The sequence below is a fragment of the Dryobates pubescens genome, chromosome 4 (assembly GCF_014839835.1).
Source record: "Dryobates pubescens isolate bDryPub1 chromosome 4, bDryPub1.pri, whole genome shotgun sequence".
Taxonomy (NCBI): domain Eukaryota; kingdom Metazoa; phylum Chordata; class Aves; order Piciformes; family Picidae; genus Dryobates; species Dryobates pubescens.
In genome coordinates, this window is record NC_071615.1 from 7,816,481 (window position 1) to 7,842,370 (window position 25,890).

Consider the following 25,890-nt stretch of genomic DNA (forward strand, 5'->3'; position numbering starts at 1 on the left):
TAGAAATATTACAGCACTTGCCCCAATGAGAAAAGATCAATTCACACAAGAACTTACAACCAACAAGCAAAACAGGCACTTCAAATAACTAAAATATGACAAAAGGCAAGGTCCAGCTGCATGGCAATGAGGCAAATACAAGGAAGATACCCCTTCAGAATAAAGCTACACCAAAAGGCACAGGAAAGCTTGTGCTACAACTTAACATGTAATAAACCCCCCTTTTCCTCATGAAATGAATACAAAGCCTGTGCATGATGTGCTCATGTCATTTTAGCAAAGGCTGCTAAGGCTTACAAATGTTTTAACATTCAAAACACGTTTCTGGTTTTCTGAGCTTTGAAACTTGTGTAGCAAAACAACCAACTGCTGTGTACAAACTTCAGGAGATAATGCAGCCAGAACTCCAGTAACAGACAAGCAGTCAAATACCTACATACTCCTCCTTTCCACTGACTTAGCAGTAGCAGTTTTTATTACATTCCTTCACCCGTTCCTGTGGAACACTCCACCCTGTACATGAATCTAACATTGCAATGCACTGCTCTTTAATGGTTATTCTTAACAGCTTTACACTGACCATGTAAGATGCATATTGGGTTTTTTATTTCAGTTCCCTTAAAGAGTGCAAAAAAGTTGAATGCTCAACAAGTAAACAATCAAATTACAAAGGTCAGAGCAGCACAGCCAAGTGCCTCTAAAAGAAGGGGGAAGAACCCCCCCTTATTCATTCTTTCCATTACTGGCAGATGGATTCAAGACAGAAGAACTCCTCTGTGGCAAACTTCCATTAACTTCTTGTTTCTTTATGTGATCCCTGTATACAGGAAAAAAGGAAAAAGTTTTTTACCATCTGTTCTTCTAGAAGATTGTCTTTCAACTTTTTGCTTCAAAAACTGACCAAAGCATGATGTAAACCTGTCTGAGACTCCTGGAACATCTACTGCTGCTCTGCCAGGCTTCTCTCAAGCAGGAAAACAAAAAAAGAACTATTCCCTGGGTTTTGATATGCTATGGGGGGGAAAAAAAAGGACATTGTTTTTTGGAATTGACAGACAATATTACAGACTTAACACGCTCTGGGGGAGTGGTATGCAGCCCGGGAGCCACAGCATACTCGACCTTGTCCTGTAGTTTTGTTGTCCTGACAATACCACAGGCTCCAACAGGCAGATTGTGTGTGCCCTTGAGAGCTGTGCAAGGAGCACAGCTGTGATGAAGCAAAAAGTCTACAAGCAGCTCTGATTTTTCCTCTTCCCTCTGCTTAAGAAGTGATTACCGTTAACTCCCTGGCTGATATTTCCGTGGGCAACAGATGGCACTCCAGCACAACCTGCTGGTGCTTCTTATTCCTAGCCAGATTCTGGGTAAAAGCACAGCTAGGGCAATACTGACTCAAACAGGCCTCCAAGACTTAAAGTACAGGAGACATGCCTGGCAAGCAGCACGTGTACACCCACCAACACCTGTAATTTCTATTTTGGCCACACTGTCCCCTTTAAGTACCCCTCTGCCTATTCCAAATCTACAAATGATTTTGCTCAACTGTAATCACAGTAATCACAATGTTAGGGGTTGGAAGAGACCTCAAAAGATTATCTAGTCCAATCCCCCTGCCAGAGCAGGATCACCTAGGGTAGGTCACACAGGAATGCATCCAGGTGGGTCTTGAATGTCTCCAGAGAAGGAGACTCCACAACCTCTCTGGGCAGCCTGTACTCTACAAATGCAGGTAAGCAGAGACAGCTGGGTCACTGTGCAGACAGAACTCCAAAAGGCTCATCTTCTATGCAAAGTCCAGTTTGGAAGTATTTAATGACATTTAAGAACAAATGCTCTGAGTGAGATGAAGTTGTATCTTACTACCTGATGCTGGTTTGTGTTAGTACATGCACATTTAAGGCACTTTACATTTCCCCTTTCCTAACAGGAAAGAGGGCATGCATTCACACTCGCATTAAAATACTTCTTTACGACTAGGTATTTATATACTGCACATTAAGCCACCAGGGTCACCAAAGATGCTCGAGAATTCAAGAGGTGTTTGTTACAGTAAGCAGCGGTAGCCCACTTACAATAAATTTAGTCATCAGTGCAATAGTACAGTTGCAGAGCTTGAAATCCAACCATGGCTCGAGCCATCAGTACTGACCTTGAAGCATACCAGTAGTTGACCAGAGTTGAAAGAAAAACATAGCAAACACTCAGTACTCCAGTAACTCCCAGTGAAAGTGCACCCAGGCCACACAGCACACAAAGAAGGGCTACACCACCTATGGCTATTGCAACACCTAATAAGAGAAAATCAGTTTGTTACTTAAACTAGCTTATACACAAGTGACTTAGAAGAGCTGACATTGTACCACACCCCCAACGTCAAACCGTTTGGGCAAAGAGCCTCCTGCAATCAACTAGCTAGCCTCTGTAAAAGCTATGCATGCTCAAGATAACTGTTTTAGGCATATCCTGGTTGAGATTAGAAAGGAAATAGGATTTTCCTGGTATAGACTACACTTAATCAGATTACTACTCTTGTATTAAGAGTTTCACCACTGCTGAGACCTGTGGGCTCAACTGCTGAAGTGGCAACTCCAGAAGGAAGAGGAGGCAAAAACATTATGCCCTAAAAGGAATTAAGTACACACATGCATGCATACATACCTTCCATGACTATCACACCAATACAGGCCATTATGGCTGTTGTAACAACAAAAATGAAGAAAAATGCAATGGGAACAGCAGACACTGCAATAAACATCAGGAGTGATAAGGCAACGAAAGGATGGTCATCTAGATATTGGCCAACACGAGAATTCATAAATGCAACAACCTGTGGATAGAAGAGAAACAGTTTGCATTTTGGTTTTATTTCTTGTCATAGATAGCTTTAAAAAAAATCCCTGCTCTTTTAGTCAGCCAGAGGTACTAGCTTTTTCTAAGTCTGCAACTTGAATAGAGGACAGCTCTTGCCTCTGTATTTCAAAAGCATGAGCACTTACTGCAAATGCAGACAACTTTATAGCGAATATAATCCTACCAACAACAGACATGTTTCTCTTGGACTTCCTACTTCCATTTCTGCACAAGCAAAGAAAGAGTAACCCCCCAAAAAAAGCCCTGAAAACAAACAAACAAGTAACTGAATCACAGTTTAGCTGCACAGATTCAGTGGGGTCTCAGCTATAACTTCGATCTATTTATTAAGACAAAAAATACTGTAGAATGATTATTTGTCTGTTTTCCATGTGCCTGAGCAATATATGCAACCTGCTCATTTATTGAGCAGTAAGTAAGTACAGTGCTGACATACCTCTACCACAAACCTGTTAGGAATTTAATTGTTACTGGTAGGAAAAAACCTATTCTTTTTACAGAGGCAGTATACCTATATACTGGAATTTTACTGTAGTAGACATTTCCCTTCCCTTAAGGAAATATGTATTGTAGTTTTCATTCTTTTTATAGCTGCACAACCATTTCACTGTCACTCTACCACCTCAGATGGTTGTATCAGTAAAACAGAGAAATGCCTCCCTTTTTCCTTGGTTGCTGAAGGTGTGGGAGGACAGCCCTTCTCAAAGGCTCCACAGTGTTCACTTCAAAACAAGGGAGTGAATTGTATTTAAATAAATTGGGGCAGAGTATTCAAAAAGTTAGGAGTATCTTTACAAAATACATAAAGCTGTAATCCAGACCCACATTGGAGTTGCTGTGGATGGACTGCATGATGAAGTGCCATTGCTTCTGTAGTTCTTGCATTTCTTTAGACATGTCGTAATCCTCCACCCCGATCTTCTGAACCATCAGCTCTCACTCAAGCCATCCAATTCTCCTTAAATTGAAGATAGAATTAGTAGCAGATGTCAGATGTTAAGGTGAATCAGAGAGTCTAAAATAACTTTAGCACAAACGTGTCAGGTAGGGGGCTCGCCCCTGAAAGCCCTCCCGAAAGCCCCAAAGCAAAGTATCCAGACACACGGTGACTCACGCTGTGTTCCTTTATAACATTAACTCCGTATTTAACTGTTAGGGTACTGAGCGGCCAGTAAAAGAGGATATTTTAACTATCCTCATGGACAGCTTACTGCTGTGAGTGCTGGAAACTTGGAAACAACTACCGAGACTTGTTTGTACAAGCGGCCTCACGTTCAGAACTGAAACTACACCCTGCACAGCTTCAAAACCCTGCATGCAAGGCAAAACACTTATCAATGCCATGAACATAAGCTCAAAAATCTCGCTTTCCCCCCACAAAAATTTAACCTGTTGTTGCTAGGGGTTCCCTTACTAACGAAAGGTTAGACCCATCTTCCTGCCTGCAAATCTAAGCAGCCAGCGTGTCAGTATCGCTGTTTATACTCTGCTTACACACGCAGTCCCTCCCTTTTGTCTCCACAGTTATGTTCATACAGCAGCGTTTGGGTCCTTGTTCCCAGCAGCGCTGTCAGCTCTGCCGGAGGCTGCCACTCCTCCGAGATCGCTCGCTCTGAGCGCGGCAGTGCCCGAGCCCTGAGCGTTACCCTTACCGCACCACCGCGGCCTCCACCGGACACTTACAACCGAGGTTAGAAGCCGGTTAATCACACCCCGCCACACCACTGCTGCCGCATCTCCAGAGCGCGGTACCGCTACTCGCGGCCGTTGCTCTTCAAGCGTATTCCCGGGCACCAGCCGCTCAACGGCGGCGGCCGAGCCCTGGGCCGCGTCCCGGCCTCCCCCGACCTGTAGCGTTAGGGCACGGCGCAGGTCTCCCCACCGAGAGCGGCGGTGCAGGCCCCGCAGGGTCGCCGCGGAGCTCCGTGCAGACGACCTGGGGCCCTGTGGCGGTGGGCTGCGAAGCGCTGCCCTCCCGAGCCGAGGGAGGTAAGTGGGACACAGGTTCCGCTCCCACAGGACTGCGCCACGCTGCCCACACCGATCCCCGCGCTGAGACCGAGCGGCAGCCAGGGCTGCCAGGCCGCCCGCAGTCCCCAGTCAGGCGGAGCGGGGCGGCGCCGCTACTCGCCCGCTCAACGCCGAGCCACGGCCGGCTCTCTCACCTGCGGCTGCTGCCCGCCGGGCTGCAACCCCTCTTGGCGGCTTGCTCTCCCGCCCTCCGGATGCAAGGCGCGGCCCGGGCTGGGCCTCGCCAGGGTTGAGGGAGCGCCACCGCCCTCCCACCGCTGTCTCCTCCCCGCGGGGCCCGGCGGTGCGGCGGGCAGGGCCGGGTCGGGCGCCCGGGGAGGTTGAGAGAAGGGAGAGGTCTGGGACGGGGTTATAGGTGGTGTGTCAGTGGCATGGCCAGCTGGGTGTTTAGCTGGGAAGGGACTGAGAAGGTTTCCAGAGGTCACCCGGGAGTGTAGGAGCCTTTTCGTGTTTCCCTGTTCTGCCTTTTAATGTCCCCCTTTCCTGTGCTGCCTCTAGCCCCACCGAGCTCTGCCTCAAGCGCTCAGGTCTGGGTACCCTTTGGCAGTGTGCAGGGTCTGTGCAGCTTTAAAGACGCACATCCTTGAGGTTTTCAGAATTCGGGACAGAGGGTGAGGCTGTAGCTGCTGTAGCCGTGCAGTGCGCCCTGAGGGACGGATGGCCGTGCGGAGGCAAGCTCACCCCCGAGCCCCGCGGTGCGGGAGAGCCGTGGGGCTTTTCGGTACCGCGGCGCTTCTGAGCTGTGCCTCACGACGCCGTGTGCCAGGATCTGCTGAGATACGTGTCTGCAATCGCACCATTCCCAGATGCAGGGGTTGCTGCCGTTGGAGTGGGAGGCTACGAAGGCGGCTTTCAGTGAATGACTGTTAGGCAGTCACGCAGTGTGGTGGTGTGAAACGGCAGCCGTGAAACACTTCATCTGACAGAAGCACCTTCCCCTGCCTCTGCTTACTTGTTCCCACACGTTTCCACTTTGTCCTGCTGCTTCCATGGGTGTTTGGGTGGCCACGTGGGAAACCTGTTGAGGGAGATGTTCCACAAGGGGAATGATTACTTAATTCAGTTGGGTTTCCAGCAAGTTCAGTGCATCCTACAGTGTCCCAGCATTTGGATGGGACTGCTCATCTCAGAAGTGATGCTTGGTGAGGTATGTTGCATGATGGTTAGGCCTAGCTGCTTTCCAGAACCACCATCATGGTGTTAAAGACAAGTGTGAGGCTTCAGTGCATTACCAGCTGTTGCTACATAGAATCTTTTGTGCTGTAAATTACAGCCAGACATTAGTAAAATATTTGTGTTTCTCATGACTACTTGTCCTGGGTTCACACAGCCTACTGTCACAAGCCCCAGTCTCTCCCCAAACAGGAGGGAATGTAACACAGAAAAAAAAATACCCAGCCAACTCTGGGTAGAAATAAAGAGTTTTACTGGAAATGATCCAGCACACAATTACATTAGCTTGTTTGCAGACAAGTGCAGCAAAATGCAGAAGCAGCAGCAAAAGCCTGTGACCAATCCCAGCCCACAGCCCACCCAGCAGAAGAGACCTGGAAACTGAAAGCAGCAACTGGAACAGGAATCCTCTTCTTACAATCTGAACTTCAAGCCCCATGATACTTTGCTCCATCCACCACTTTTATTTTGAAGCTGACAAGATGGCAGCATGCTGTTGAGTATAGATCAGCAGATTCAACTCAACCCATGACACTACTTTAAGCACTGTTTTTGATTGGTGCTGCCCATGAGAGTGTTACAAAATGAATGCTTACAGTTTCAGAATTATGTTTGAAAGGCAACAAATTAAACAGCATGTTTGATTTGTAGTGTGCTGTCTATAATGCTATGAAAGGCTTTATAATGTATGGTGGTTTTCACCTGTCGGACTCTCAGGGCTTTGAGGTGCTGATGTCAGAGAGCTCTACAGATGCAAGGAGCTGTGAAGACAGAGGTTTGCATATGATTGCAGATTTGGACCATAGGCTTTAAAAGCCCAACACAAGATACCCACAAGAAGAGGATGGTTTATTTTACTTGATCTATTAAAGTGTTTATATCTCAGGTTATTAAGGTGCACAGTGTGTTGATATTCCTAGTACACGAGCCTGTGTAAAACTGAAGTTTAATTTGTTGATTTTTGTATAGATTTTTTAAAGTGAGTGTAGGGAAAAAACTAACTGGTACAATTATAGTGTAAGATAATCTGTTGGTAATGGCAAGTTTAATGGCTCCATGGAGTTCAGAAGTATAGTGGAGATTTTACACTTCTGGATGTTTCTGAAACATGCTGTAGCTGTGGTTTTGGAGATAGTCTTGTATGTCTTAGTAAATTATTTCCCTGCTATGCATAATTATTTCTGCTGCTAAAAATTCACACATAATCTCTTTCTATATAAAATTACTGGGTTTAATGTTTCCAAAGCTGCACACGTAATTTATTTCACTTCAAAGGGCATGTATATTTAAGCAACAGAGTTGTTGTGCACAGAGGAACAGTAGTTACTATAACTGTTGCTTAATTGAGCTTGTCTTCATGCCAGCATCGGCTCGAATTAGCTGGGAAATACTCATGTTGCAAACTAGCACTAAAGTGTCTGGGCTGTTACTGCACGCTAGCTGAGCAATTGCCATTCCCAGTGCTGATCCCAGTGCTGATCCTGAACCCCACGCTGCTGGGATACTGTAAGACCTCTCTCGAGGGTCAGTATAATGAGAGTGCACTAGATCTCATGTCAGATGGTAATGGTTCCTATTTGTGAAGAGATTTGATAGAGGACTCTTTCATCACATAGTGATGACTGTTGAGTGGGAGGCAAATGCATATAAGCAGACTTAATTGGAACCCAGAGTACAAGTATCCCACTTGCTGTCTTTGGATCTCCAGGGAACTCTGTGTGGTAGAAAAGTGGTGGAGATGTTTGGGTTTGAGACTTTGAATCTTTAATACTAGGGTTTTTTTCCTAGTTCTTCCTAAGAAAATTTGGGGTTGTATAGCTTTTAGTGCTCTTGGAGCTCCTTTGCTGTGTGTAGTACTTTCAAACAAATGCCAGTTATGTTAGGACTGCACTTTTCGTAGCTTTCAAAGGTAAAATGAACCTGCACAGTTGCTCACTGGTTCTGCAACTGGATCTCCCTAACCACAGCTTGGTGCAGCACTGCACTGTAAAGGGTTGTTTTCTCTCTGCTGGAGGGAGAGAGGGAGGAGGGAATTCCTGTCTCCAAGCACCAGCTATGCTGTAACTGTGACAACAAATCTGAGGACTGAAAAGCTGAGTGTCAGAAAAGTTCACCAAGCTGGAACAGGCAGAGGGACGGGTAACAAAGGGGTCTTCAAGGGAGCACCTGCTCTTACCTTGATCACTCAGGCACTCTGGGGGTGTGTAAAGCATGCTGGGCATCTCTGTCTTTCTCTTTTTCCATTCCTGTTGATATGTGCATATTTCTTGTGGTATTTAATGTGTGACTGTTTGCTGTAAACCACAACTAGGGGCCTGTTTTTGGAGAAAGTGGAAAAGGGCAAGGTGGAAAAAAAACTACTTGCTTGAAAGACAGCTGGGGAGACTTAGAAATAACAAGGTGAAGAGTGAGCTTAAGGAGAACTAGAAAAAAGGAGAGCGTGTGATTCAGAGGGGAAGAAAGCTCAGTGTTGTAAACAAGGAAGGGGAGAGCTCTTATTATTCTTCTTCCTGGCAGTTAAGAAGCTGATTGTTTCAACACCTTGTATAGTACCTGAAATGAGTCTCTAATTCTTTTCCAGCACGTGTGACAAGGTGCTTCTCTCGAGGGAGAGGACCAAAAACTTCTAAGCAGAAAACCTGAACAAACCCAAAAGCAAAACTGAGCCAACAGAGCCCAAGGCTCCTGAGGGTAAGTTCTTTATGCAATGACTGTGAGAGCTTCAGATGCAATGAGCCATTACTGGTGCCTAGTGGTTTGACATTGATAGAACTTTTATTTTAAAACACTCATTGAATATTCTTTGGACCTAAGACTTTACCATATAAGTCTTATTAAGAATTCCTTTGCTCAAGTGGTTAAGTTTTTTAAAGGTTGGTTATGAGGCACATAAATCAAGAGTTGCTTTAGAATGAGCAATGGTTTTCTTAATAACTCTTGCAGCTTTAAGAATGAGCAAATCTCCTAATAAACCACATGGTTTATTCATTTTTAAAGTACCCTAAGGCCCAATCTTTTAGCCATTAATCAAGATCAATTCCTTCTGTCTTTACTGAATTATTCCTGGCAGTGATGATGTCTTGATTCCCGTGTGTCTGTGTGAAGGCACACTGGGGAATACCAAGGAGGTAAATCAGATCAGTCCTTTCTCAAGTTTTATTTCTAAATGAGCTCTACTTTCATACTGAGGAGGGCATGTTTGTTTTTTTTTCCCATTGGAAAATTAGATTTGAGCAGCCTTGTTTTCTAGTCATATATAAAAAAGCAATAACCACATGCTAAAAATTACATTAAAAATATTAAAACATGATTGTATTGGGTAATAATTTCCTCTTTTGTGGTGATTTAATTCTCTGGTCTTCAGCTACCACATACATCCACTTTCTTTCTCTGATAGTGTCACTGTGTAGTTGGGAATTTGTTCCTCATGAATCTCCTAAACAAATTTAGGAAACTCAGAGCAGACTAGAGATGAGATTTTTGCCTATGCTAAGGAAAGTTGTCATTCTGAAGCTTCTTAAAGCACTGTAAAGCTGAATATTGTTAGAGAGCTTTGTGTGGAGTCCTGAAAGGTCCCCTCAAAGTATTGTCACCTTGAGGAGGTGGAACATAGTCCCAAGACATATTAGGTGTTCTAACATTTGTATTTAAGCACTTTGCAGAGTCCTCATGAGTAGTGTGCTTTTCCAGTGGCAATATAGCTTCTTTTGGAACCTGGGTCATTGTAAACATTAAGAAAATCTAGTGGTTTGTTTTTCTCCTTAGGAATGCAGTTTGTACAACTTGGACAGTTTCACTGTCAGGTTGGTAGTCTGATAGGCTTTAATGTTTTAATATCCAGTGTTTATATCATTGCAGACTCCACATGTGGAGTTTTTAATATAACTAAAGATATTTAAACCAGTTTGAATTGTTTTCAGTGATATAAAAGCATTAGTTGTTTGTTGTGATTTTAATCTGACATTTATTGGTGATAAGATTTCTCACATGACTGTGAAGAACGATGCAGGCTGAAAACCCAATTTGCTGAGGAACCTACTCCACAGAATGTCCATTTCCTTAAAACTAGAAAAGCTGCAATATGTAATTCTCAATGAAAACTGAAAGTCTGTGCTGTTTCAGAATGATATCTTTCACAGTATCAGAGTGTATTAGAGGTTGGAAGGGACCTCAAGAGATCATTGGGTCCACCCCCCACTGCCAAAGCAGGATCACTTAGGGTAGTCTGCACAGGAATGCATCCAGGTGGGTTTTGAAAGTCTCCAGGGAAAGAGACTCCACAACCTCCCCAGGCAGCCTGTTCAGTGCTCTGTCACCCTCACTGTAAAGAAGTTTCTCCTCATGTTGAAGGAGATTGAACCTGTTGTTCCTTGTCTTATTACTGTGCACCACCAAAAAGAGCTTGACCCCCTCCACTTGACACTCACCCCTCAGATATTAATACACATTCATGAGATCCCCTCTCAGTCTTCTCTTCAAGACTAAACAGCCCTAGGGATCTCAGTCTCTCTTCATAGGAGACAGTGTATTTCATAAATGCCTTTGAAGTTGTTTTTAATTTCTCTCTAGTCACAGAGGGATTCTGTATGCAACATGAGTCATGAAAAACGCTTACCGGAGTTACCATCCCTACCTGCTGCAGCTGCACCTTCAGAGTCGTACCAGGTGTGTGCTCTCTCCCCTTGTGCATGGTTATACATTAAATTACATGTACTAGAGTGATGTAGGCATCATATATTACCAGGCCTTAGGCAACTGAAGTAAAGACAGCAAAAAAACCTATTGAAATTACTAAGTTAGAGTCCTAAGTAGGTTATCAAGGTACTTCATTAGAGATGCTCTTACTTAGAAAAATGTTGTTATGGTTTCTGTTATGATTTGGATATTAAGCTTTGGCAGTTTAAATCTGTTCTTTATTGACAATGATTTGCCATTACATTTTTGAGTAAATATTTTGAGGTTAAGTTTCTGGGGTAGGAAGCATATGGTAAAAATATTTTTTTCTACCAAACAAATTGTGATTTTCCCCCTTCCTGAGTACTCTTAAGGCAGAGCACAAAAGCCCCTGAGTTAGAGTGGTGTTCCAAAACCAGCTGAGATCTTGACAGGTGAAGCACTGATCAGAATGGATAGCTTGTACAGCTGCACAACTACAGCCTCTGCTGTGTGACACAAAAGAAAATTACATATGACATATGACAATGCTTAAAGGGAGGAAGAAGGGTGAGCTGGCTTTTTCCACCATGAGCTGCTCCTTTGTGTCAGCTCTTAGTTCATCTAAGATGTCTTTCTTTGGAAAGATATTGTTTGTGAAAAGATTGAAGTAGTTTCTGATGGAAAAGGTGATATCTTGGACTTTGTTAGAAACTTTTAAGTGAAACATACTCTAAAATAATGGTAGAAATGTTGGGGGGTTATTTTTTTCTCTCTTTTCATCTACAGATCAGACTTCTGGGCATGTGTTAAGGGTTTATATATGACATGGGAGCTGATATAGTCAGTTCTGATTTTTTTTTTTCTGTCACATAAGCAGTAGATTTTTGTGAAGTGACCTTCTTCCTCTCCAGAAACAGCTGTTCATGTCTGACCAACTTTTTGCCCATAGCAAAGCACCTGCAGTGCACTCAGGAGGTTATTCTACCTAGCGGGGAGGCAAGAATATAATTTACAAAGTGGGCCTAATTAAGACTGCAGATGAGAATTCAGCTTAATGACTTCAGCAATTCCTAAAGATATTCAGTGGCTGTCTGGAGAAAATCCCCAAATCTCTGAGTTATTTTTAATTCTTGTATCAGTTAATTCCCCCAAAACTGTAATCTAGGGATCTGCCTCTCTGGTGTGTGCAGTGGAAGAAATCAAACTCAAAAGATTCTGTGAACTTTCTGAAGCTAATTTAAGGAGCGAGACTGCAGCAGTAGTGTGAATGCTTTTTCTTTTCCTGATAAGATTCATCCTGTCAGTCAGAAGAAAAATGCAAGGCAGATGTAATAATCTTGCCTTTGTCTCTATTTCATTTTGGCAAACTGTATTGTTGTTCTCACTGAAGCTCATGATAGACTGAAAAAACGTAATTCATAGCTGCATCAGTTGATTAAATTAAAAGAAGCTGGTTTATGCTTCAGTGTGCTGTCCTCTCAGAGGTCATTAAATGCTGAGAAGATGAGCTCAACTGCAGCCCCTAAGGGGAAAGTAAGAGAAATGAGGGAACCAAAGATGTGATGTCATAAACGTATTTAGAAGCTTTTATCAAGAATGATCTAAAACTGATGATGGAAATGCTGCATTGTGAAGTGGGAGGGATGGGTAACAGGGGTATGGTTGTGTTACTCCAATGGAATAGAAAAAGAAAAGATGTAATACAGAAACAATCTAAATATGAATTTAGACTAAGAGCTTTATGACCAAAGGTATGAAGTACATTCATGATTCTGTCTTATGTACATTTTCTCTCTGAGGGTGTCTCGATAAGAAACATGCACCTTGATCCCATGTCCTTTATACCTGTGAGCCATCAGGACTGGTGACAAGCCAGTCAATAGATACCAAGGCACCTGAGAAGACATGGAATGAACAGACAATAAATCTGTTACAAGTCCTGTATTGATGTGGGAGAGAGGAAAAGATGAGAACTGAATTTGTAGAATTTACATTGTTCAGCTGTTAGAAGGATTGAGTGTTAAAAGCAGACAGATCATTAATGAAGATTTGAGGAATAAGAACTTTCTAAATTTAGGCAAATGTAGGGAGAAGAATAAAAGCAAGATGGAGATGTGGGGTAGTAGAGAGTACTAGATAATGCATTAATGCTTATTTATAAAAAAGACCTTGATTATGCAAAAAAAATGCATGGATACTCCTCCTGAAGCCTTGTGTAAAGTTATTCTTATACATGTGTGGAACATCATGACCCCGAAATAGATTGATGGTCAAATTACTGACAAGTCAAACTCAGGAATTTGCTCTTTATACTAATTGATCTTTAACCCTGTTTGAACTCCAAGAAGACTCTTTAAATTACTGTGCTGTGTAAAGCTACTGCTTCATTTTTTTTCCCCTCCAAATTTCAGCTTGTTCCTAAGAGCAGCTGTTATCCTCCTTTGATGCAACCAGCATCACTGACTTTGGCAGCTCCATTCAAGGAACAGCGATACCACCGAAGCCCAAGTGACTCCATAGCTAATAACTATTCTCTTACTGCACGGGATTTAACACTGGAAAATGTGCACAGATTCAAGTTCTCCTCAACAGGGACATCACTGGGTTCAGCAGAGCAGAGGACAGCCTCGTCACGTATCCATATTTGAATGTGTTGTTTGTAGTTTGCTGTTACTTCATTATCTGGTGAATGGATTTAGCTCTGCTTTTCGCCAGTCTGAATCAATATCTTAGGTGAAAAATACTCCTGTATGTGATTTTTCTTAACTGGTGCTTAAAGCTTCAAAAGAATTTGGCCCTTCTAGGAAAAAGCTCAAACGTTCTGCAAGAAATCAACAGAATTCTTATAGGTAATGAACGGTAATGTTGTAAATGTGCACATGATTACAAGCAGCCTCAATATCTGAGTTGTAATTTTGTATTTCCTTTTATCTGGATGCTATGTCAAGCATCCAAGCATGAAACATTAACTCTGAAAACAAAATAAAAAGAGTCTGTGCCTTAAGCCTGGAATTCCATGGTGCTAAGTGAACACCTTTAAACTGCTGCTTTGTGGCAGGACTTTTGTCAGTCTTGGGCATGCTAAAGGAAGGGGCGTTCTCTCATAATTACTGACTAGAGAAGATTGTAGAATTGAAGTCTCTCAGTTTTGCTGAGGGTTTAAATGCTCTGTAATGTTCCTAGAGTTGTGTCAGACTGAGTAATCTGCTGTAGCAAATATTTCTTTTTGTCTTCTTTCTGCTCATCTGTAAGACAAGGAAATAGTCCTCTCTGGAGGTGCTATGACAGTACCTTTTTTACTCTTGTCTAAGATAATGTGGTGATGAGTACCATAAAAAAGAGGAAAAGGATGTTTAAGTTATCTTGAAATAAGGACTTAATAAGGAGAAGTAAATCAGATATGGAATACAGTATTGTTCATCCTGAACATTGGATAAGTAAATAAAGTATAGAATCAAGTATTGTTCATCCTGAGTGATTACAGAAACCAGCATATAATCATGAAAAATGCCTGTAGTGTAACATTTACACAAAGGAGCCAATATGGATTTTAAGCTCATATTGTTAAGATTTTCATAGAATAGTCTGAAAATAGATGGAGATCTTGGGCAACCTGAATAGTAGTGCTCATAGGTCTGACTGATGGAATTGTTTATAAGATGCTGCCTGTCTGAGTGATAGGGTGCAGCTGCAAGGTTTACATGATTGTATTCTTTCTGTTAAAGTAGTATGCTATGGTGTGCAATTGTATAGAGGACTTTTTATGCCTAATTGAAATACACTGAAGTGTGGACAAGTATGACCTATGAACTAAATTAATATAATGCTTGTTACTTGTCCATAGTGATTTAAGACTCCATTCCTGCTTCTTTATGAATTTGTTTTATTCATTTGTTACTGCTGCTTTAGTGAACTAAGCTTGTTTTCTTTTTGCATAAACCTTGTCAAACAGTTTGGATCCCATTTCATTGTGTTCACTTGCTCACATGCCAGAATTGCGTGGCATACACTATACAGACAACCACCCCCTCACCCCAGAGGAACAATTTGATGTCATGCACTTATGTGAAAAGGAGAGAAGTAAGCAAGAAAAAACACCTTCAAGAAGTGATATAGAGGTATTTATGTATTTTGGTTTTAAGATAAGAGTAGGAGCAGTAATAATCTGCAATACATCTCTGTAAACTTCAAAGTAGTTGAGGAAAGAAGGTGGTACATGGGGTCTAGAAGATGTAAATATTCAATGTAGCAAACTGCTGCTATAAATGGGAAAGGAGTTGACAATATTTGTATCTTTCTAGCTACTCAGTCTGATTTTTGTTTTAAAGGGGTTACAAATTGAAGTTATCTTCCCATATACTTAACCTCTCATATTGTTGGCTAGTGCTTCAGAGATCAGTAATTTCATATGCTGGTATATATGCTTACATCCAACCAGACAGAAGTACTGTAAAAGTGTCAGACATTTACAGTGCTTTAAAACCAACCGAGTGGCAGACAGCTTTTTCCATTGCAGATAAGGTTAAAATTATGAAAAAGTTGCAAATATTTTGTTGTAATTAATTCTCTGTCAGAAAATTCTCTAACAAATATCATATTGTAAACATTTTTTAGCGGTACTGTTACTACATCTATAATGGAGTGCAGGAAGACATGCTGGCACCTTATGATAAGGAAGTGATGAATGGCATTTTAAAGCATATTCCAGCTCACGTGCTTGCTAACCCAAAGCCAGAGAAGTTACTTGAAAGTTTGAAGGAGGAGATTAAGGCAGATTATCATATCAACCTCAAGAAAGCAATTGGTAAGACTCAAATATTATTGATTCAGAATCCATAGGTATTTATTGCACTTTCAAAGCAAGTCTGTGTTGTTTGTGGGCCCTTTTAGTAGTCACACTAATGTCAAGAAGAGGTAGTGGGTCTGCTTCCTGAGTTCTGTTGATCTCCCATGTGATGGGCCATTGGTAGGAACTTAATTTTGGTACCATGAATTTTGGTATTTAGAAGACTTTTGACTGTCATGTCCTTACTAGATGCAACAGATGGTTCCTTAGATTTTTGTGTTTCACAAACATCTAAGAAACCTAAAAAATCATCCTTGAAAGGGAGATCCACCCTGGGATTATAAGCAAGGAATTGAAGCATGAAATAAATGTGCTTCAGCTGGAAAGACAGAATGAAAAGTTGTTTTCTCCTGCCTCTTAATTTGAGAACCAAGACCAACTCTTTCCTTTTTCTAAAATAATTTTATTGTTAAATTGCTAATTTGGTTATTGCTCTGTATTTCATCCTAAAAACATGCAAGTAACCATATGACAGTGTATAGGCTTTAAATGTGCGGAATTCTTCGGCTTCCTGGGCTGTGATGACACCATGCTTTCATGTTCTGTATGTCATGCAGTCCTACCATGTGATTTGTTCTAGTTGATTACATCTTGATGGATCCAGCTGAGAGAGAGAGACTGTTTATTGGAGGTACCCCCCGCCCTTTTCCCCAGAGAGTTGTCCGTGCACCAGTCCCATGGCACAGCTCTTATGAAGAAGTGAAAAGCTGGATTGAAAAGAATCTATTCGTCGTGAATCCGTTGATGCCCACTTTGCAACAGCTCTGGCTTTCTCAGTAAGATATCTTGTTCATAGGATCTTTATTAAACTGAGAATGTTTTTATTTTATGGCTTGGTAAAAGAGTGGATCTGCTGACTTCTCTCTGCATGCTACAGAGATCCTCAGCGAGCCTCTGGACAGAAAGTGGCAACATCTGTTTTGTAAAGGATTCTTTGTCTGAGCCTGTGAGAATTGCAACATAAAATGATTGTTTCCTGCAGACTCTCAATGCAAGCATGAACAAGTTTTCTGTTTCCACAGTGAAGCACAGGTTGTGCTAGGAAGAGATCACCTCCCTCTGTGAGAAGATATCTCTAAATAATGATACAGTGCTCCATTAAATAATGCTTTGGAATTCTCATCTTGTTTTCTGAAATTAACAAAAGTAATTCTTAAAATTGAGGCCCTTTCAAATGTCTGTATTTGAAAGTTGGTCTGGGGACTTTTGAAAATTGAAATATGTTTTCTTATGGAGTTAAATGTGGTAGTTAGTAATCCTGATAACTGTTCTTGCATTTATATACTGTTTGCAGGAATTTAAGCTCTTGCGTGTTATAGGCTGTGATCTGTGCCATGCTAGATACTTAAAATTATTAATATGGAATAGAAGCAGTAGATGTCATTCTGTATGTTCTTTAATGCCTACACTAATGAATCTAGGAAAAGGACAAGAAAGTGTTCTAGCCATGGTAACAAAAAAAGTAATACAATTTAACATATAATAAATGCAAAATGAAATTTGTGAAGTCTTTTATGTTGCCAGAAGCAAAAAAAACCATTAGAAGTCCACTGGTTGGGCAGTTTAGCAGTGAAGTGGTATGCATCAATGAAATTAGTGTTTATAAATATGTATGATAACCTTCCTGTCTGTATTCCATTGTTTGTTTGTTTTTTTAAGAGAATTCCATACAATCTCCTGTTTGTTTTACTTTCATAGGTATAGTCAGCTAAGGTTTGTTCGCACTGAAGAGCTGCTTTGTGGAGACCTGCCACTGCTGCCTACTGCATTTGAGGAGGTCATTCAAAGACACTGTGTGGAAGCTCACAATATTCTTCAGAATGAGTCAGTGCTAACTGTAGTGACAGTAGATAAATAGAATGTCTGATTTACATGAAGCCCCCTTTTAAAAACAAATCTTAAGCTGAGATGACACTGTTCCCAACCACAAGGCTGCCAAAGCAAGGGAAAGTAGCAGTAAGGCATACATTTCTGGGTGCCGAAAGAGCTATTGACACTGCAAGAGTGCTTGTGCAAGAGCCAGTGGGAATAAACTGACTGTGAATAAATGTAGACTGGAAGTTAGAAGGTTTTTAATCATGAGAGGAGTGGAGTCTAAATCAATAAAAACAGAGACAGAAAAACCTGACTTTAATTGTTGAAATGGATCCATTTAAGAAACAGTTTATGTGAGGTGGTAGCCCATGATATAAGGTGACTGTTCTGCCACCTGAGATCTCTTCCAAACTCAAGTTTCTTATTTAATGTTAATAATTCATTGTTACTACTAGTATTTTGTCTGTTAATATGAATTTAAACTAATGCTAGTGGGCTGTTACAACAAAAATCTTTAGTTTAAAACCTCAGGTTTCCTCTTTAGTCCTGGTAGTTCCAATTTCATTTAACATCTAGTTCATTTTCTGCCAGACCGTGGAATTTTGCTCATTCTTTGAGTACTTTTAAAAACTTTGTCTGCATGTTATTTCATTGTAGATGGATCCCAGCTTGTGCATCAATTTTCCTTGATGAGAAAAGGAAATGGCTTCATCTTGCCCCTGAAAATGACAGTGATTCCCCTCAGCAAGTTGAGAGCTATTTTCATTCGGTGGCAGCACTAATGTCATTACAGTTACGGGAGATGGTTGTGAACTCCTTAGAAGATCTTCTCACATTTTTTATGATCCACAAGGTACATTCTGCATATCTAAGCAGTGAAGATAATTCATATATCCCCAATTCAAGAGACAGGGATCTGCTGGAGTCCAGCAGATAGCCACAAGGATGATTAGGAGACTTGAGCATCTCCCCTATGAAGAGAGACAGAGAGACCTGGGTCTGTTTGGTCTTGAGAAGACTGAGAGGGGATCTGATCAGTGTCTATAAATATCTGAGGTGTGGGTGTCAAATTGAGGGGGACAATCTCTTTTTGGTGGTGTGCAGGAAGAAGACAGGGACCAGTGGATACAAAATTGAACATAGAAGGTTTCACCTCAACATGAGGAGAAACTTCTTTACAGTGAGGGTGACGGAGCGCTGCAACAGGCTGCACAAAGAGGTTGTGGGTTCTCCTTCTCTAGAGACTTTCAAAACCTGCCTTGGATTCATTCCTGTGTGAACTGCATTGGGTGATCCTGCTTTTGGCAGGGGGGTTGGACTCAATGATCTCTAGAGGTCCCTTCCAACCTCTGACATTCTGTGATTCTGTGAAATGTATTGCTCTCTGAAGGCTAAAATAGCCCAGATAGCGGTTTGCCTTCATAAAAACTGGCTGGATCATTCAAACAGTTGTGTGTAATCAATGGATTTTTTCTTGTGTGGTCAAGATATGCTTATTTAAATAATCATTTTGCAGGCCTAGGGTTTCAACTAGAGTTTTCAGCTTTTGAAGTGAGTATGCATTTATTAGTTTTTTAAAAATGATTTTAATGAGTCACAACACTTAAATGTGTTTTTCTGGAAGCACATGAATGAAGTCAAAAGGGTGCATAGTCATGCATGTGATCTTTGGCAGACATCATTTATGCATGCAGTGTCCTTGTCCATACTAAATGAGTGTTCTGCATTATTTCAAGTAATGCACATAATTTGAACAGTAAGCATTAGACTGTGAGACTTTTTAGCACTGTTTTGGGTGAGCGTGAATCTTAAACCTATCCTGCTTTATCTGATTTCTTTGTCATGTACAATTTGCTTTCTTTTCCATAAGGATGGAAGTGATTTTACAGAACCATACAAAGAAATGCAGTTCTTTGTACCTCAGACACTAATAGTCAAACTCAATGTGGAAGAGTCCAAGATTGTCTTTGAGCCACCTTTGAAAGAGTGTTGGAATTTAATCAGTCATTGCTTCAAGGAGATCCTGGACAGTGCTGAGGAACTTCCAAAGGTACTGGACAAGTTAGAGCTGCTTACAAAATACGATATGAATAAAACCTATCTGTGATACAGAAAGTTATGAATGAGGCAGAAAACTGACAAATGGAACATAAAGATTTGGGTTGTGATCACAAACTATGTGAGCAATTGTGATTGTAAAAGATGGCATAAAAATTGTTCTTTTTCACATTCAGTTTACATGAAAGCCCTGTTTTGATTTTCATACCATTTTTGCAAACAAACTATGTGTATAACCAAGTGTTAACTATGAATCAGAGCCCTTTCACATTGCTTTTGTTATTTTTTTTCTTTTAATGTTTTTTTTTCTTTTTAAATGGTAGGTGAATATGCAATAGAATCCTTTATTTCCTCTATTCTATATATATTATACTATTTGCAATGGTTCCTTTTAGGTGGAAAGATTACTATTTCCTGAATTGAAAAGAGATGATCTCACTCTGAGAACAGTCAAACCACATGAATCATTGTTTTTAGAGTATGTGAAGAAACTTGAAAAGATCTTTGAGAGCAACATACTTGGTCCACAGAAGTAAGTTTTGTCTGTTAACTTTGTAGCTCATCCAAGCCCTCAGATTCATAACATTATTCATTTGACTCAAATAGATTGAGCTGATTAGTTTCTTATTAGAGAGAATCTTCACATTGGAATCTTATGTTTGTTTTTGTGATCTTCTGTGTTTAAGATATTTAGGTGTGTACAAGAAATACAGCAATCTTTTGAACAATGATGCACAGCAAGATGTCACAGATTTCTTGAAAGAAAGTCATTCTTTAGAGGCTTCAGTAGAGGTAATATGTAACTCACAACTGGTACATGTTCATACAGTAGCTGACACATTATGCTTGACTTGCTAAGGTATTACTAAAGAACCCCCATTCAAATAATTTGTTTTACCCTTGGCAGCACTAGAGAAGCCATCTCAATTCAGGTAGCCCTTTAGGGTTGCTGTGAAAATGAGCAAAGGTTTCTTTATGGCCTTTTTCTATAGGTTTTGGATTTTAGTGGACATCCAGTGGAAACCTACCCACAGTAATTGGTGAATCTGCAGCTTGCTGATCTTTTGCCTGTCTTGTCCTTAGTCAGCTCTGGCTCTTTTTCTCTGCATTAGTCTGTGGATAAATACTCCTTTGGGCAACTTGTAGTGTTCCTTAATATGGCATATTATTGTGCAAACTTTTAATCCCTGGAACCCATGAACTGAGCTCTGGAAAGATAAAAAGTAGTTGTTCCCTCTTCTGTTTGGAATGTGCTATCCATTTGCTGGATGGGAACAAATTAATTGTTGCTTAGCATTTTTCATCCATAGACTTTAAGAAAAAGCAACAGATGTATTATTTTCCATTTGTAGAAGATTGACAACTTGACAAAACTGAAGAGAGAGATAGCTTCCATGCGTGTCACTGTCCCTCTGGCCATGTTCTGTCTGGATGCTTCACGACTAAATGAGGAACTCTGCAATCGGACTCAAAATCTTAAAGATAGATTGATTGAATTTGAAGTGATGGAAAGCAGAACCTTAAATGAAGGGTATGTGTCATTAGCGTGCATGGTTTGTGCTGTCTGCATGGTCTGAGGCTCTATATCTGTGAATGAGGTAACTTTATTCACCTGCTGGATTTTCTAGTGCAGACAAGATGTGTTCAAGGACACCAAACTGTGTATTTAAAATTAACAGGAACAAAGATATTTCTAAATAAATACCTACATTAGTCTGTATAGAGTGTACATGGAGATTGGAAATGTGCTATTGTTCTTTCCTACACTACTGACCTTCTAGGATTTGGATTGAGGTTCTCCTGCTGCTGTTCAGATAAAGCAACCCGAACCCCCCGGTAATTAAAGTGAAGGGAGAGAGACAATCACTATAAAGAAATATTCAAACCACTTATCTAAAATGCATCTCCATATGGAGATGAATTAGACTCTAGAGAGGCCTCTCTGCCTCCACTTACTGTGGAGGGCATCTAGACAATGCCCATCCAACATTTACAAGGCTTGAGCTGATTTGAGTGAACCTATCCTTTGTGTGTGGTTGTTGTTTGCATGCCTACTGTCTATTTACAGTACTGAACTGGAATCTGTAACAAGAAAATGTATTACTGGGAAGAAGGAAAGTAAAATGATTTCTTTCTGTATTTTCTATTCCCATATACAATGTAAAATAAACTTAGAATGTTTAATAGTTCTTATTTTTATGACTTTGTTTATTTGCTTATATTGATGTGAGGTGATTAAGTGAGTTCTTGTTTACTGCATTCAGACATTTCTTTGTGCAAGAGATTGGGTCTCTAAAAGGAAAATCTAAACCTATAAGGAGGAGATTGTGTGCTGAGAATTGTGTTTTGGAACTAATTTAGCAATCATCCTATTATATATCAATTCTTACAAACATAGTGGGATAATATAATTGATTTTACAGAGTAAAATACCATCCTTTATCTATCTTCAGTATGTATTCAATCCGAGTACTTATTATAAAGCAATTGAATACTCTTGTATAAAAGACAAACTTAATTAACAAGATCTTGCATCTGTCTTCATTTGTGATCCCAGTGATATGTCTGTTTTCTTTTTGTTGTAGCATTTGCAGTGAATACAGCTTAATTGCAAAGAAATTGAGTGAGGTGCCTCAGAACACAGAAAAGCTAGTGGAATTATTTCAATATTTAAAGAAATCCAGTGAAGTGACCATTTACAAATTGAGACAGGAGATTGCTAAAACAGCACACAGACTGGAATTCCTCATGAACTATGCTGATCTTTCTTGTAAGTCTCAATTAGATACCTGGTCATCGTAGTCATGATGCTTTAGCTTTTGTGAATAATTCAGCACTTACACACTATGGACTAAATATGGTTTAAACATCACTTTTATCCACCTTATGTAGGTGTATTAAATGTATTTAGTTAGGAGTGGTCTGTGTTTGTAGTTAAATGGAACTGATATTCTGGAATAGTTTATTCTTACTAATTTTCTGTGCCTAGCTAAGGTCTTATTCAGAGAATTGCATGTTCTTAACTTGATTTCAGAGTTTTGTTGTCAATCTAACTTGTTTTAGGGAACAGTTCTCTTTGCAGTGAAGATAATTCAGCCAGCAGCTTGCAATACGTAGTCTCTCTGTTCCTCATTAAATGTAATTTTAACTATTTTTCCTATTCTTCACAACAGCCATTCTATACAATTATTGGTTAAAATGTATTTTCCTTAAAATGTCTGTATTTTGTTTTCCTTTTAGATGCTGACATGAACTTGCATAGCAAAGTTTTCCATTGGCCTGAAAAGATTGAGACAGTCTTTGAAAGCAGTAGAGATCAGTTGAATGAGAGGAGGAGTCAGGCAGAGATGGCGTTGCTTGAAAGGTATGGTGTTAAGACATTTTCTTTCACTGTGTGTTTTTAAGTAAAAGAAAATGCTCATTATCAGTAAAAGGGAGATAATGTCAAAGAAGGAAAACTTGGAAGGGAGATGAAAAAGTGAAAAAGAAAGCTGATGAGATGTCATGAAAATACTGTTGATGAGCATGGATAGAATATTCCTGTGCTTTAAATAGGTCTGAACGGAGCAACAGTGATTGTTGTTTTATTGTAAAGTACAGCATTACATAGAATTTTCTTACATTATCTTCACTCTGTTATTTCTTCCAGGTAGTAAAGAGAGCAAATGTAAATTAACTAAATCAATTAGGAGGTTTGAAAATGAACCTTGATTTCTAATCTTGTGAACTGCACAGTGCTGATTTAGCTGATTAATGGGTTTCCACTGGCATCCGTATTTACCTTTATGCTGGTATCAAGATCAGATTTCACCTGGCAGTACCCACTACAATTAATAAAGTAACTGAAACCTGGAAAGGAATTAACTGGAACATCCTATTGACCTAGCTATCTTTACCTCAGGTGTTCTCAGTTTGAGGAAACTCTTGAAGGTTATAATAGAGAGCTCGAAAGCTACAAAAAGCGGGATGTCACGACCATGCAAGAAATTAAGAACAACACTGAGAAACTTAAAGAGTTAAACAAGAATATAGATAATGCACTAGCAGAATATGAGGTTAGTAATTATTAGTCAAGCATGGAGCTTGTTGCAAGGTGCTGGATGAGCAAAAGTTTGGTTCCTGTTCCTGTGGTGTTCTGGCCATACATTGTCAAGATGGCTTTAAAATTTCTCAGTTTAGAAATCTGTAGCAAATATCATCCTGTCCCTGTATTCTGAGTTCTCTGCTTCTCCTCTAATTAAAACTTCATGATTTTTGACTGCTTTTATCATTTCCAGAAATTGTCTATAGGTGTTAAATCTGTGTTGTATCACAGAAAGGGAAGTTTCAGATGCTAGAGGGAAGCTGAAGGCAGAGATGCCTATATTCTATTCAGGGCTCTCTATGCAATGTAGCATGTAGCTGAATCGTTTGTCTCAGCTATGCCTCTGCTGGGAAATGAGAATGGCTACCTTTGAGAGATCTCACAGGCATTGTGAAGCTTAATTAATCATCTAACTCACAGTGAGACAATGAAATTTCTACATATATAGAGCCTTAAGGACCAAGATTTTAATTAAGTCCTGCTCAAAAGAGAAAATTGAACCCATTAAATGATTTTAGGATTTAGATCAATTGCTAGTCCTACATACATATCAGCACTTAATCTCATATAACACATGTATATTTAATTAGTTGGAGTTAACAGCCCTCATACTTTGTTTTAAATAAATCAGAATAAGCAATTAAATTTGAAGCTTCTTAATACATGACCACCATGAGGGGTGTGTCCACACAATGACATGACAATCAGCTTAATGAACACATGAAGTTAAACATTGTCATGGAATGAGTGATCAAGTTTTATGAAAGGTCTGTCAGCATTGTAAAAGCACAGACTTGAGACTCAATCTGAATTCAGTGCCTGCTCAGTACCTGTAAAATGGAGCAAGCAATACTTCTTAAAAATAAATCTGCAATCTTTGCACATTGATTTCTGCTGTAAGGTTTTTTTTGGACTGAGTCAATATCTTGCCATGAATAAGCACAGCAGCAATATCCTTTTTGGTTAGAGCTCCCAGATGTTTCTGTAAGAGAAAAAAATAATCACTAATAATAAAAAAAAAATCCTATAAGCCTGTGACTGAGGAACTTATATCCAGGTTTCAAAGTGGATTGGTAACTTCTGAGCCATGGCTTCACCTATTTCTAAAATAGATTTTAAAAAATGGAGTAGTGAAAGAGGCCAACAAATAAATAGAATAGAATAAACCAGGTTGGAAGAGACCTTCAAGGTCATCGTGTCCAACCTATCATCCAACACCATCTAATCAACTAAACCATGGCACCAAGCACCCCATCAAGTCTCCTCCCAAACACCCCCAGCGACGGCGACTCCACCACCTCCCCAGGCAGCCCATTCCAATGGACAATCACTGACTCTATGAAGAATTTCTTCCTAACATCCAGTCTGAACTTCCCCTGCTGCAGCCTGAGACTGTGTCCTCTTGTTCTGGTGCTGGTTTTCTGGGAGAAGAGACCAACCCCCGCCTGTCTACAACCTCCCTTCATGTAGTTGTAGAGAGCAATAAGGTCTCCCCTGAGCCTCCTCTTCTCCAGGCTAAGCAACCCCAGCTCCCTCAGTCTCTCCTCAGAGGGATGGTGCTTGAAACCCCTCACCTTCATTGCCCTTCTCTGGACACGTTCCAGCAAGTCAGCATCTTTGCTAAACTGAGGGGCCCAGAACTGGACACAGTACTCAAGGTGTAGCCTAACCAGTTCAGTGTACAGGGGCAGAATGACCTCCCTGCTCCTGCTGGCCACACTGTTCCCGATGCAGGCCAGGATGCCATTGGCCTTCTTGGCCGCTTTTCAAGAACATAGTTACTTTACCTAAAATCCACAGACCTAAATCTGCAAATCCATCTGGCCTTATGCTGTGTAAAAATCAATTGTATTCACTGTTTCCTATTTAACAGTTTAAACAAGTAGGAATTTTTGAGGGTAATAAAGTTTTAATTTAATTTCATTTTTTTTCCTTCAAGGCTATTAATAAAGAAGAAGAGTTGCTTGAGCGGGACAAGAGTCAGTTTCCTCTGTTGCAAATTATAATTATAAACAAAGAACCTTTTGAGCAACTTTGGATGACAGCATATGATTTCAATACCAAATCTAAGGAGTGGATGAATGGTGAGGCTTTGGTGTGCATTTGTTGAAACCTGTCATTTTCAGTTAGTTAAGTAGAAGCTGAAAGGGTTGGCTAGTTGTGAAGACATGGAAGAAATAAATACTGTCAGGCTGTATGAAATACAGTTGTTGGCCTGGATTTGGCATTAAGATATTTTTTTTGTATCAACACTGATTTCCAGTTAAAGGAGAATGATTGTAAATATCTGTAAATAAACAGCCTTGGAAATCTGCTTGTGGTGATGTGCTTGCTGTGGGCTCTTTTTGTACTG

The 25,890-nt window shown here is 40.4% G+C and overlaps 2 protein-coding genes across 3 annotated transcripts in view; one reads left to right on the plus strand and one right to left on the minus strand.

Annotated features, from left to right (window-relative positions):
• Window positions 1-128: 128 nt before the first annotated feature.
• On the minus strand, window positions 129-5,112 carry LDAF1 (lipid droplet assembly factor 1). 2 transcript variants are annotated; one of them, XM_054161322.1, is made up of 5 exons: window positions 5,040-5,112; window positions 3,700-3,832; window positions 2,662-2,830; window positions 2,153-2,291; window positions 129-817 (listed from the first exon to the last, which is right to left on the minus strand). In XM_054161322.1, the coding sequence occupies exons 2-5, from the start codon at window positions 3,802-3,804 to the stop codon at window positions 724-726; spliced, it is 507 nt and encodes a 168-aa protein (XP_054017297.1). In that variant the 5' UTR covers window positions 3,805-3,832; window positions 5,040-5,112; the 3' UTR covers window positions 129-723. The 2 variants fall into 2 exon arrangements, with proteins under 2 accessions (XP_054017297.1, XP_054017298.1); XM_054161323.1 differs by lacking the exon at window positions 5,040-5,112 and adding an exon at window positions 4,558-4,970.
• A 450-nt stretch (window positions 5,113-5,562) lies between these two features.
• DNAH3 (dynein axonemal heavy chain 3) overlaps window positions 5,563-25,890 on the plus strand; it is a 58,727-nt gene continuing 38,399 nt past the window's right edge. Inside the window, exons 1-15 of the mRNA XM_054180299.1 lie at window positions 5,563-5,626; window positions 13,539-13,593; window positions 14,678-14,852; window positions 15,349-15,538; window positions 16,161-16,356; window positions 17,279-17,404; window positions 18,053-18,248; window positions 19,266-19,445; window positions 19,849-19,985; window positions 20,140-20,245; window positions 20,806-20,984; window positions 22,039-22,223; window positions 22,694-22,817; window positions 23,355-23,508; window positions 25,477-25,621. Coding sequence (XP_054036274.1) covers window positions 5,563-5,626; window positions 13,539-13,593; window positions 14,678-14,852; window positions 15,349-15,538; window positions 16,161-16,356; window positions 17,279-17,404; window positions 18,053-18,248; window positions 19,266-19,445; window positions 19,849-19,985; window positions 20,140-20,245; window positions 20,806-20,984; window positions 22,039-22,223; window positions 22,694-22,817; window positions 23,355-23,508; window positions 25,477-25,621 — 2,212 coding nt within the window. The remainder of the gene's footprint in view (window positions 5,627-13,538; window positions 13,594-14,677; window positions 14,853-15,348; window positions 15,539-16,160; window positions 16,357-17,278; window positions 17,405-18,052; window positions 18,249-19,265; window positions 19,446-19,848; window positions 19,986-20,139; window positions 20,246-20,805; window positions 20,985-22,038; window positions 22,224-22,693; window positions 22,818-23,354; window positions 23,509-25,476; window positions 25,622-25,890) is intronic.

What these genes read in the sequence shown, in the direction of transcription:
- LDAF1 (XM_054161322.1), bottom strand. Translation starts at nt 3,804, where the DNA reads ATGGTTCAGAAGATCGGGGTGGAGGATTACGACATGTCTAAAGAAATG. An exon ending in CCATCCACAGCAACTCCAAT is followed by an intron (nt 2,831 to 3,699) that starts GTGGGTCTGGAT and finishes TTCTATCCACAG; the next exon opens with GTTGTTGCATTTATGAATTC. An exon ending in TGGTGTGATAGTCATGGAAG is followed by an intron (nt 2,292 to 2,661) that starts GTATGTATGCAT and finishes TTCTCTTATTAG; the next exon opens with GTGTTGCAATAGCCATAGGT.